Raw genomic sequence first — 12,365 nt, 5'->3', positions numbered from 1 at the left:
CTTTCCTCGGCATCGCTCCGGGCTTTATCCACTTTGAAACCCGACCAGGAAAACCAAGGAAAACTTCACCGGATAACGATGCCTCTTTCGAGAGAGAATTGCCACCACCTTAGGAATTCTCATCACGACAGAACCAAAAGGATTGTCTAATAACTTTATACAGGTGACAACACAGCTTTAATACACCCGTTTCCCCAGTATATTTATATACAGAAGCAATTTCGCTCAACTTATTAATTTATTTTCCACGGACTAGCACAGTTTTTCTACTGAAAACATTGTTTTTTAAAAATTAGTTTAGTGTACCCAAATAATTTTTTCCAATTAAGGGGCAATTTAGCGTGGCCAATCCACCTACCCTGCACATCTTTGGGTTGTGGGGGCGAAACCCACGCAGACACGGGGAGAATGTGCAAACTCCACACGGATAGTGACCCAGAGCCGGGATCGAACCTGGGACCTCAGCGCCGTGAGGCAGCAGGAGTAACCCACTGCGCTGCCCTTCTGAAAACATTGTTGTAAGTGTATCTAGATCTGTCAATCCGCCATTCAAGAAATGGTTAAGAATGATATACTTATCATGGCTAGAAAAAAAATTTAATATTATCTCTTCAAATGTCCAGACTAGCCTGCAGACTTACCATCACTTTTCAGTAACACTTCTGAGGTATTTTCTCTCATAGTTCTATAGTGGGGGATGGTTTATTTATTTATTTTAAAAATAAATTTAGAGTACCCAATTAAGTTTTTCCAATTAAAGGGCAATTTAGCGCGCTCAATCCACCTAAACTGCACATCTTTGGGTTGTGGGGGCGAAACCCACGCAGACACGGGGAGAATGTGCAAACTCCACACGGACAGTGACCCAGAGCCGGGATCGAACCCGGGACCTTGGCGCCATGAGACTGCAGTGCTAACCACTGGGCGTCCGTGCTGCCCTCGGGGAGAGGGGGGGGGGGGGGGGTTATTGAGAACATACCACAGGATGTACCCAGATGTCCTTGTAAGGTAATTCAATACCGCTAAGAACTATTGTACTGCAGACTCTGGGGCATCTCTCAGCCATTTTATCGTTTTTCTTGAAAACATTAGAATCTGCTCAGCACGACCACCCTGAGCAGCTTGCACCATCTTCGTCACGCTGCAGACGGAAGAAGTCATTTCGCTCGTGAAACATTTTGTGTTACTGCTGCTGGCGGGAGTGGCGTCAACGCTTGTACCGTCAATTAGTTCGATCCCAAGTACAGACCCAAAGCTTCAGTGGATTTCTTAAGAGCCACAATTCAAGTGATCAGGAGTCAGAAGCCAGGTAAGATTTTCCCTTTGTTAGTTGCCAGGTTACTGAGACTAATTGTAGCTGAGGGCAGTTAACCTGATACAAACCAGAGACTGAATCTCGGACCTTGGTGCTTGCGTTGGTCAAGTTCCCCCGTGAGATACCAACTGGGAAAAATACGGCAGTGCAACACTGTTAATGTATAACAAGTCTTTAACATACCAATGGTCTAATAGCTGATCACACTGTTAGAACAAAGATAGTTTTTCAAAATCAGTTTCAAGTGATACATTTAAACATCAGGCCAAGATCTTTCAAACTAGGCATTCGAGCTGTGTAATTTTCAAAAATGACTCTGGCTACTCAACTAGGGAGTTCAGCCGACGATGTCCTCACCCCATCTCTGCATCCATACACTTTCCAGCGCTGGTCACTGTACAATAATCAAAAGCAGGAAGTCCGGATAATCGTTTGCTCTTCTGAGCCAGGCAATGTTGATGCCAAATTGAGGCTCTTCTGAAGCCGCACATCTTAAATACAAGTGAAAAGAAACGAAATAACAGGAAAACATCTCGACAGCCGTGCCAAATGTTACAATAATGAAGTTGGGTTTTCCACTGACATGGTGAATGGACAAGCAGGCTATAGCCCAGGTAGCTGCTGAGAGAGAGAGAGAGAGAGAGAGAGGTACGTATACAGTGTGCCCATGGGGTAAATATCTACTGATGACCAGCTACAGTCCTGGACTACCAGGGATGCAAACATGTCCGTGACCCTGAGGAGGATATTATTGTCTGGCAGGCAGGGTTGATGGGGCAGTGGCCTATTCAGGCCTAACCTTCTTAGACCTGCCCAGGTTGCCATTTCTCAATTACTAATTATCAAAATATTTTATGCTGTTCCATTTTTCTCCTGCGCAAGATGCGACCACAATGCATTTATTCAACATTACGTCATTTCATTGTCAAAGGAGAAAAGTAAAGAGGAACTCTCGCTGTTCCTGTGCCCCATTCGATGGTTTGGCATTGACTGATCCCTGGTCTGTCTAGCCTCTGTTATGGCTACATTTCTATTCTCATACTTTGAGATTAGATCTTTCACATCTCCCATTTTATCCGGATTGGATTCCTCGATGCTTGACATCCGTAGGTCCCCTGCCTCATTTGCGTCCACATTTTGGAGTGGCACTAGTTCAGATGCATGCTTCTCAGCATCACGCAAGGTTTGATAAGGTCCATGGGTAGAGGAATTACACAGCAAGCTGAACTCGAGCTCCTTCCTGGAGTAGAAGATAACTTCCAAGGTGTAGTAAATAGACCAGAAGACGGTGAAACAGCCCAGTAACAGCAGCATCTGAGAAGAGAAACACACTTGGTATTTAATCATTTCTTATTTGCCCTTTTCTATTCCCTTAGCTCAGGGGCGGGCAAACTTTTCCGTGCAAGGGCCACATTCAGAAATTCACAATTTTAAAGGGCCGCATAGTATATTAAGTAAAATAATTACTTCACCCGGTTATGATTCTGGGCGCCTCATATAGAACATAGAACAGTACAGCACAGAACAGGCCCTTCGGCCCTCGATGTTGTGCCGAGCAATGATCACCCTTCTCAAGTCAACGTATCCACCCTATACCAGTAAGTAACCCAACAGCCCCCCCCCCCCCCACCATTAACCTTTAAAAAAATGTTAAAAAATTTTTTTTTAATGACTTGGTGGGCCGCATAAAGACCTTTGGCGGGCCGTATGTGGCCCGCGGGCCGTAGTTTTCCCACCCCTGCCTTAGCTTCACACATTGGTTTATCTTTACACAGGTGCTGAAGGATAAAGAGTCACAGGAACATGGCGGCTCATGAATTAGGAATAATGTTCTTGTGGAGGACAAGCATGAACTCACATTAGTTGAGCAAAATATCTAATTTCCTTGTTGTAATTGCTACATAATCCCACACAAGGCTGAGTCCACCCTAACCCAAAGCTCACACATCTGCAACTTGTCAATATCTATAGGGTGAGGCCACAGCTGGAGTATTGTGTGGAGTTCTGGTGTCCCTATCTGAGGAAGGATGCTCTCGCTATGGAGGGAGGGCAGCGAAGGTTTACCAGGCTGATCCTGGGATGGCGGGACTGTCATATGAGGAGAGACTAAATCGGTTAGGATTATACATTCATTGGAGTTTAGAAGAGTGAGAGGGGATCTCATAGAAACTTATAAAATTCTAACAGGATTAGACAGGATAGATTCAGAAAGAACGTTCCCGATGGTGGGGGAGTCCAGAACTAGGGGTCATAGTTTGAGGATGAGGGGTAAACCTTTTAGGACTGAGGTGAGGAGAAAAGGAGTCGGCACGTTCACCCGGATTTCCTCTGGCTTCCTCCCACAAGTCCCGAAAGATGTGCTTGTTAAGTGAATTGGACATTCTGAATTCTCCCCCAGTGTGCCCGAACGGGCAGCGGAGTGTGGCGACGAGAGGATTTTCACAGTAACTTCATTGCCCCAGCCAGCCTAGCAGTGCCATCTGGGACCCTGGGTGGCACCCAGGTGGCACTGCCAGGGTGCCCAGCTGAAACCTCCATCCGCCCTCCCACCACTCCCAACAACATCCCCCTCCCCCTCCCCACCACTCCCCTCCCCAGGTTATTTACCGGCAGCTGCATCTTCACCCTGATATGGCTGACACACTGGATTTCTTTCCCCATGTTTCTCCTCCTCTTCAGCACAGGGTTCTTCAAGACCCTTCTTAAAACCCACCTCTTCGACAATGGTCTTCGTTACTTCTCAAAATCTCCTTTAGCTAAACATCTAGTTTTGATTACACCGTTGCGAATTCTCTTTGGACACCTTTTTACATAAAAGGCACCACAAAAAAAGCAGGTCGCAGCTGCCGGGACATCACATTCCGTCTCTCAGGATCCACCTCCCCTTCCATTGCCTCCCCCTCCAACGTGGCAACTCCAATGACAATTAGAATTAGTATTAGTACAGTACAGCACAGAACAGGCCCTTCGGCCCTCAATGTTGTGCCGAGCAATGATCACCCTACTCAAGCCCACGTATCCACCCTATACCCGTAACCCAACAACCCCCCCTTTAACCTTACTTTTTAGGACACTAAGGGCAATTTAGCATGGCCAATCCACCTAACCCGCACATCTTTGGACTGTGGGAGGAAACCGGAGCACCCGGAGGAAACCCGCGCACACAGGGGGAGGACGTGCAGACTCCGCACAGACAGTGACCCAAGCCGGGAATCGAACCGGGGACCCTGGAGCTGTGAAGCTTTGATGCTAACCACCATGCTACCATGCTGCCCAAAAGACAAGGGCCACAGTTTATAAATAAGGGGTCACCCATTTAAGACAACCCCTCTCGAGAGGGTCGAGAGTCTCTGGAGCTCCCTTTCCTGAAAAGGCGGTGGAAACCGAGCCTTTGGATATTGTGAAGAACGAGGTGGATGGATTCTCGATGGGCAAAGGAGGCAAGTAGGAAGATGGAGCTGAGGTTACAATCAGATCCCTTCTAAAGCTTCTACCAGGGACAGAATTAAAGGAGATTGGTAGAAGGATTAGAGGGGATACTAGGAAATTCTTTCTCACCCAGAGGATGATGGGCACCTGGAATTCGCTGCTGGGGTTTGGTGATTGAGGCAGAAGCCCTCAAGCCACTTCAAAGATATGTGGGTCTGAAGTGCTGTAACCTGCAAGGCCACGGACCGGGTGCTGGAAGCTGGGATTAGAATGGGAGGCTGTTTATTTTCAGCTAGTGCAGGCGCGATGGACTGAATGGCATCTTTCAGTGCTGTAACTTTTCTATGGTTCTAACAGCCATGATCTTATTGAATGATGGTGGGGCGGGGGAGGGGGGCAGAGAGCAAGTGGCCAACCACATCTCCCGATTTGTATGTGCGTCTGTTCCTCCTAATTCCTTTCCCATGCCATCACGAATCTGCCGTACTCAGCAAGAATAACTGGGAGATTTTTCTAGAAAACTACACAACTGCAGTCAGCACTCACCTACTCGGTTACGACAAACACATCAGTAACTGGCCAACTATGTCGGCATCACGCACCGCAGCAATGACTATGCTGTTAAAAAGCTTAAGTTGAAGGTGTTTTGCATGGGATGGCACAGTGGTTGGCACTGCTGCCTCACAGCTCAAGGGACCCGGGTTCACTTCCGACCTCGGGCTACTGTCTGTGCGGAGTTTGCACATTCTTCCCGTGTCTGCGTGGGTTTCCCGTGTTCTCTGGGTGCTCCGGTTTCCTCCAGGGCAAGTTAGGTGGATTGGATAGGTTAAGTTGTCCCTCGGTGGGATTACAGGGATAGGAAGGAGGATTGGGCCTGGGTTAGGGTGCTCTTTCAGGGGGTCGGTGCAGACTCGATGGGCCAAATGGCCTCCTTCTGCACTGTTCGGGATTCTATTTCCACAGCCCATGAATGGTGAATGCTGGCGACAGACAAACCGGGGCCATTCTGAAAGATCAAGGGTCAGCATCCAACCACGATTACACGGATTTTCTTCACTTCGAGACAGGTAAAGTCGACACAGCCCTGGATGACCATAGGCTGCTTTCCCCTTTGAGGGAGGAGAGCTGACTGGTGGCGATTTAACCCTAGAGTCACCACACCTCAGGCGAGCGGCAAGGTTGAGAAAGCGGGGCCTTCACGAATAACCTTCTCGATAATGGATGCGCCAGCAACAGAAATGACTGCTCGGTTACGGTGGCTGGTTGTTCCACGAAAAACCAGCCCAGGGTGTAGCACATGATTCAAGTGATACTTGGCTTCAAATTCCAATCCGACGATCATTAACTCAACAGAACCATCAGCGGCAACCCAGCACTTTGGCTGGTGCAACTCACCTGGGACCATTTCTCATGTGAAATCTGACTCCACAGTAACTGGAGATGCAGGAAGGAGGAAATAGGTTACTGCCCATGTGGGGAAAAACTAAGAGATACAATTCCACCGCCAGCACAACATTGCTAACAGATTTATTAGTGAGTAGCCTCCTAAAGTCTGGCATTTTGCAATAACTTTTATTCATAAATTTAGAGTAGCCAATTATTTTTTTCCCATTTAAGGGGCAATTTAGCGTGGCCAATCCACCTACCCTGCACATCTTTTAGGTTGTGGGGCAGACTGTATAGTTGATTGTTGGGAAACACCAATGCTTCCCGGGGTGTTTATTGGCTGCTTTGATACATGTTTGTAATAAAATACATTAGAAAATAAGGCTAATTCACCGACCCGGCATATCTTTGGGTTGTGGGGGTGAGACCCACACAGACACGCGGAGAATGTGCAAACTCCACACAGACGGTGACCCGGGGTTGGGATCGAATCTGGGTCCTCGGCGCCGTGAGGCAGCAGTGCTAACCACTGCGCCACCGTGCTGCCCAAGACATTTTGCAATAACAACTCTGATGACACTTGGAATGACACACATCCATGTTATCCATTCATTCAGGCAGTTACAGATACCAAATTGAATCTGTGCTATAATAACGGTCACCTTCAGTGTATTCGGTGTGATGTAATTCCATTCCTGATCGGAGATCTCTAATCCAGGCGGACATGGCAATGAGAAACTGTCATTCAGGAACTGTCCACTCATAGCTTCTTCCACAACCCTTTGCAAAGCCAAAGAAACACAGTTAAACGCAACAATCCGCTCAAATGCCGGATCTCTCAGGCTGAACAGTGATGTGTCTCAGGATGGATCCCAGGAAAATGAGCTCCCCAAGTGGCGGCGAGGCGGGGTTTCAGCTTCCTCAGGCCGTCAGAGAAGACAAGAGTTTTAAAAATAATTTATTCGTTCACAAGATATGGGCATTGCTGGAGAGGGCAGCAACGATTGCCTATCGCTAACTGACTGGAGAGGTTGGTGGTGTGCTTTGTCCGTGAAGTGTTGCAATGAAGGTAAGTCAACAGCAATGTCAATTCTCCCACAGAGCTCTCCCCAGGTATTCAAGGTGGGAATGGACGAGCACCGATCTGTCTTTTCTCACCTATTTTGCACCTTCTCATCTCATTATAGTCGGGAGTGGACTCTACCTGCACCGACCCACACAACCGGCTGATCTTGGTTGTATCTTTGAGAAGGCGAACACGAGCACAGATTTGGTTTAAAGCAGAGTTTAAAAGAACAACTTGGGTTTCTTTTGCAGCTGCCCGGCTCAAGAATACAACTGAGGAAGCAGCAAGCTCTTAATCCTGTCCCTTCCCCCGCCTCCAACCAACTTGGCTGGGGGACTGTGTGGCTAGGGGACTGTGCGGGCTGGGGGGACTGTGCGGGCCGGGGGGACTGTGCGGGCCGGGGGGCTGTGTGGGCCGGGGGGCTGTGCGGGGCTGGGGGGACTGTGCGGGCCGGGGGGCTGTGTGGGATGGGGGACTGTGCGGGCTGGGGGGACTGTGCGGGCCGGGGGGCTGTGTGGGCCGGGGGGCTGTGCGGGGCTGGGGGGCTGTGTGGGCCGGGGGGCTGTGCGGGCGACTGTGTGGGCCGAGGGACTGTGCGGGCTGGGGGGACTGTGCGGGCCGGGGGGCTGTGTGGGCCGGGGGGCTGTGTGGGCCGGGGGGCTGTGCGGGGCTGGGGGACTGTGTGGGCCGGGGGGCTGTGCGGGGCTGGGGGGCTGTGCGGGCCGGGGGGCTGTGCGGGGCTGGGGGGCTGTGGGATGGGGGACTGTGTGGGCCCGGGGGGCTGTGCGGGCCGGGGGGACTGTGCGGGCTGGGGGTGCTGCGGGGGGGCTGGGCTGGGGCCGGGGGACTGTGCGGGGCTGGGGGGACTGTGCGGGGCCGGGGGGACTGTGCGGGGCTGGGGGGCTGTGCGGGGCCGGGGGGACTGTGCGGGGCTGGGGGGACTGTGCGGGCTGGGGGGCTGTGCGGGCCGGGGGGACTGTGCGGGGCTGGGGGGCTGTGCGGGGCTGGGGGGCTGTGCGGGGCTGGGGGGCTGTGCGGGGCTGGGGGACTGTGCGGGGCTGGGGGACTGTGCGGGGCTGGGGGGCTGTGCGGGGCTGGGGGACTGTGCGGGGCTGGGGGGGGACTGTGCGGGGCTGGGGGGACTGTGGCGGGGCCGTGGGGGACTGTGGCGGGGTGGGGGCTGTGCGTGGGCTGGGGGACTGTGCGGGGCTGGGGGACTGTGCGGGGCTGGGGGACTGTGTGGGATGGGGGGGACTGTGTGGGATGGGGGGGACTGTGTGGGCCGGGGGGCTGTGCGGGGGGGGGACTGTGCGGGGCTGGGGGCTGTGCGGGGCTGGGGGACTGTGCGGGCCGGGGGGGCTGTGCGGGGCTGGGGGACTGTGCGGGGCCGGGGGGACTGTGCGGGCCGGGGACTGTGCGGGCTGGGGGACTGTGTGGGGTGGGGACTGTGCGGGGTGGGGACTGTGCGGGGCTGGGGGACTGTGCGGGGCCGGGGGGACTGTGTGGGCTGGGGGACTGTGCGGGGGGGGACTGTGCGGGGCTGGGGGGCTGTGCGGGGCTGGGGGACTGTGCGGGGCCGGGGGGACTGTGCGGGGCCGGGGGACTGTGCGGGCTGGGGGACTGTGCGGGGCCGGGGGGCTGTGCGGGGCTGGGGGACTGTGCGGGATGGGGGACTGTGCGGGGCTGGGGGGCTGTGTGGGATGGGGGGGACTGTGTGGGATGGGGGGGACTGTGTGGGCCGGGGGGCTGTGCGGGGTGGGGGACTGTGCGGGGCTGGGGGACTGTGCGGGGCTGGGGGGACTGTGCGGGGCCGGGGGACTGTGCGGGGCTGGGGGGCTGTGCGGGGCTGGGGGACTGTGCGGGGCCGGGGACTGTGCGGGCTGGGGGACTGTGCGGGGCCGGGGGGCTGTGCGGGGCTGGGGGGCTGTGCGGGGCTGGGGGGCTGTGCGGGGCCGGGGGCTGTGCGGGGCCGGGGGGACTGTGCGGGATGGGGGGCTGTGCGGGGTGGGGGGCTGTGCGGGGTGGGGGACTGTGCGGGGCTGGGGGACTGTGCGGGGCCGGGGGGACTGTGCGGGCTGGGGGACTGTGCGGGGCTGGGGGACTGTGCGGGCTGGGGGGCTGTGCGGGCTGGGGGGCTGTGCGGGCTGGGGGACTGTGCGGGCTGGGGGACTGTGCGGGGCTGGGGGGCTGTGCGGGGCCGGGGGACTGTGCGGGCCGGGGGCTGTGCGGGGCTGGGGGGCTGTGCGGGGCTGGGGGACTGTGTGGGCTGGGGGTGTGCGGGGCTGGGGACTGTGCGGGCTGGGGGGTGTGCTGGGGCTGGGGGCTGTGCGGGCTGGGGCTGTGCGGGGCTGGGGGGCTGTGCGGGCCGGGGGGGCTGTGCGGGCCGGGGGGGCTGTGTGGGCTGGGGGGCTGTGCGGGGCTGGGGGGCTGTGCGGGCTGGGGGGGGCTGTGCGGGGCTGGGGGGCTGTGCGGGGCCGGGGGGGCTGTGCGGGCCGGGGGGGCTGTGGGGTGGGGGGCTGTGCGGGGCCGGGGACTGTGCGGGCTGGGGGACTGTGCGGGGCGGGGGACTGTGCGGGGCTGGGGGACTGTGCGGGGCCGGGGGACTGTGCGGGGCTGGGGGACTGTGCGGGGCCGGGGGGGCTGTGCGGGCCGGGGGGGCTGTGCGGGGCTGGGGGGCTGTGCGGGGCTGGGGGGCTGTGCTGGCCGGGGGGCTGTGTGGGATGGGGGACTGTGCGGGCTGGGGGGCTGTGCTGGCCGGGGGGCTGTGCGGGCCGGGGGGGCTGTGCGGGGCCGGGGGGCTGTGCGGGGCTGGGGGACTGTGTGGGCTGGGGGACTGTGCGGGCTGGGGGGCTGTGCGGGCCGGGGGGCTGTGCGGGGCTGGGGGACTGTGTGGGATGGGGGGCTGTGCGGGCCGGGGGGCTGTGCGGGGCTGGGGGACTGTGTGGGATGGGGGGCTGTGTGGGCCTGGGGGCTGTGCGGGGCCGGGGGGACTGTGCGGGGCTGGGGGGCTGTGCGGGCCGGGGGGACTGTGCGGGGCTGGGGGGCTGTGCGGGCCGGGGGGCTGTGCGGGGGCCGGGGGGACTGTGCGGGGCTGGGGGGCTGTGCGGGCCGGGGGGACTGTGTGGGCTGGGGGGCTGTGCGGGCCGGGGGACTGTGCGGGGCTGGGGGGACTGTGCGGGGATGGGGGGCTGTGTGGGGCTGGGGGGCTGTGCGGGGCCGGGGGACTGTGCGGGGCTGGGGGACTGTGTGGGCTGGGGGACTGTGTGGGCTGGGGGACTGTGTGGGCTGGGGGACTGTGTGGGATGGGGGACTGTGTGGGCTGGGGGACTGTGTGGGATGGGGGACTGTGTGAGATGGGGGACTGTGTGGGCTGGGGGACTGTGTGGGATGGGGGACTGTGTGAGATGGGGGACTGTGTGGGCTGGGGGACTGTGCGGGGCTGGGGGACTGTGTGGGGATGGGGGACTGTGCGGAGCTGGGGGACTGTGCGGGGCCGGGGACTGTGTGGGCTGGGGGGCTGTGCGGGGCTGGGGGACTGTGTGAGATGGGGGACTGTGTGGGCTGGGGGACTGTGTGAGATGGGGGACTGTGTGGGGCTGGGGGACTGTGTGGGGATGGGGGACTGTGTGGGATGGGGGACTGTGTGGGCTGGGGGACTGTGTGGGGATGGGGACTGTGTGGGCTGGGGGACTGTGTGGGCTGGGGGACTGTGTGGGCTGGGGGACTGTGTGGGCTGGGGGACTGTGCGGGGCTGGGGGACTGTGTGGGGCTGGGGACTGTGCGGAGCTGGGGGACTGTGCGGAGCTGGGGGGACTGTGCGGGGCCGGGGGACTGTGCGGGGCCGGGGGGCTGTGCGGGGCTGGGGGACTGTGGGGCTGGGGGACTGTGCGGGGCTGGGGGACTGTGTGGGGCTGGGGGACTGTGTGGGGCCGGGGGACTGTGCGGGCTGGGGGACTGTGCGGAGCTGGGGGACTGTGCGGGGCTGGGGGACTGTGCGGGGCGGGGGCTGTGCGGGGCTGGGGGACTGTGCGGGGCCGGGGGGCTGTGCGGGGCCGGGGGGACTGGCGGGGCTGGGGGAATGTTGCGTGGCTGGGGGGACTGTGCGTGGGCCGGGGGGACTGTGCGGGGCTGGGTGACTGTGCTGGTGCTGGGGGACTGTGCGGGCCGTGGGGACTGTGCGGGGCTGGGGGGGACTGTGCGGTGGGCCGGGGGACTGTGCGGGGCCGGGGGGACTGTGCGGGCTGGGGGACTGTGCGGGGCTGGGGGACTGTGCGGGGCCGGGGGGCTGTGCTGGCCGGGGGGCTGTGCGGGCTTGGGGACTGTGCGGGGCTGGGGGCTTGTGGGGTGTGCGAGGCTGGGGGCTGTGCGGGCCGTGGGGGGCCACCCCCTGTGCGTGCTGGGGGGCTGTGCGGGCCGGGGGCTGTGCGGGGCCGGGGGGCTGTGGCGGGCCGGGGGGTGTGCGGGGCTGGGGGGGCTGTGCGGGCCGGGGGGCTGTGCAGGCCGGGGGACTGTGCGGGGCTGGGGGGCTGTGCGGGATGGGGGACTGTGCGGGATGGGGGACTGTGCGGGCTGGGGGGCTGTGCTGGCCGGGGGGCTGTGCGGGGCTGGGGGACTGTGCGGGGCTGGGGGGCTGTGGGGCCGGGGGCTGTGCGGGGCTGGGGGACTGTGCGGGGCTGGGGGGCTGTGCTGGCCGGGGGGCTGTGCGGGGCTGGGGGACTGTGCGGGCTGGGGGGCTGTGCTGGCCGGGGGGCTGTGCGGGGCTGGGGGGACTGTGCGGGGCTGGGGGGCTGTGCGGGCTGGGGGGCTGTGCGGGCTGGGGGGCTGTGCGGGCCGGGGGGGCTGTGCGGGCCGGGGGGCTGTGCGGGCCGGGGGGCTGTGCGGGCCGGGGGGTGTGCGGGGCTGGGGGGCTGTGCGGGCCGGGGGGTGTGCGGGGCTGGGGGGCTGTGCGGGCCGGGGGGCTGTGCAGGCCGGGGGACTGTGCGGGGCTGGGGGGCTGTGCGGGATGGGGGGCTGTGTGGGCCGGGGGGCTGTGCGGGCCGGGGGACTGTGCGGGGCTGGGGGGCTGTGTGGGATGGGGGGCTGTGGGATGGGGGGCTGTGTGGGCCGGGGGGCTGTGCGGGCCGGGGGACTGTGCGGGGCTGGGGGGCTGTGCGGGGCCGGGGGGCTGTG

The 12,365-nt window shown here is 60.1% G+C and overlaps 1 protein-coding gene across 2 annotated transcripts in view; it reads right to left on the bottom strand.

Annotated features, from left to right (window-relative positions):
* Window positions 1-12,365, bottom strand: part of pcsk7 (proprotein convertase subtilisin/kexin type 7) — a 257,528-nt gene that overhangs the window by 5,607 nt on the left and 239,556 nt on the right. The window contains exons 15-16 of one of the 2 annotated variants that reach the window (XM_038779566.1): window positions 6,793-6,910; window positions 980-2,629 (exon numbers count right to left, since the gene is read on the bottom strand). In XM_038779566.1, coding sequence (XP_038635494.1) covers window positions 2,225-2,629; window positions 6,793-6,910 — 523 coding nt within the window. In that variant the 3' untranslated portion in view covers window positions 980-2,224. The remainder of the gene's footprint in view (window positions 1-979; window positions 2,630-6,792; window positions 6,911-12,365) is intronic. The other variant, XM_038779567.1, reaches the window with a different exon arrangement.

The sequence above is a fragment of the Scyliorhinus canicula genome, chromosome 19 (genome assembly GCF_902713615.1).
Source record: "Scyliorhinus canicula chromosome 19, sScyCan1.1, whole genome shotgun sequence".
In the NCBI taxonomy this organism is placed as follows: domain Eukaryota; kingdom Metazoa; phylum Chordata; class Chondrichthyes; order Carcharhiniformes; family Scyliorhinidae; genus Scyliorhinus; species Scyliorhinus canicula.
This window is presented reverse-complemented; position numbering and strand designations above follow the sequence as displayed.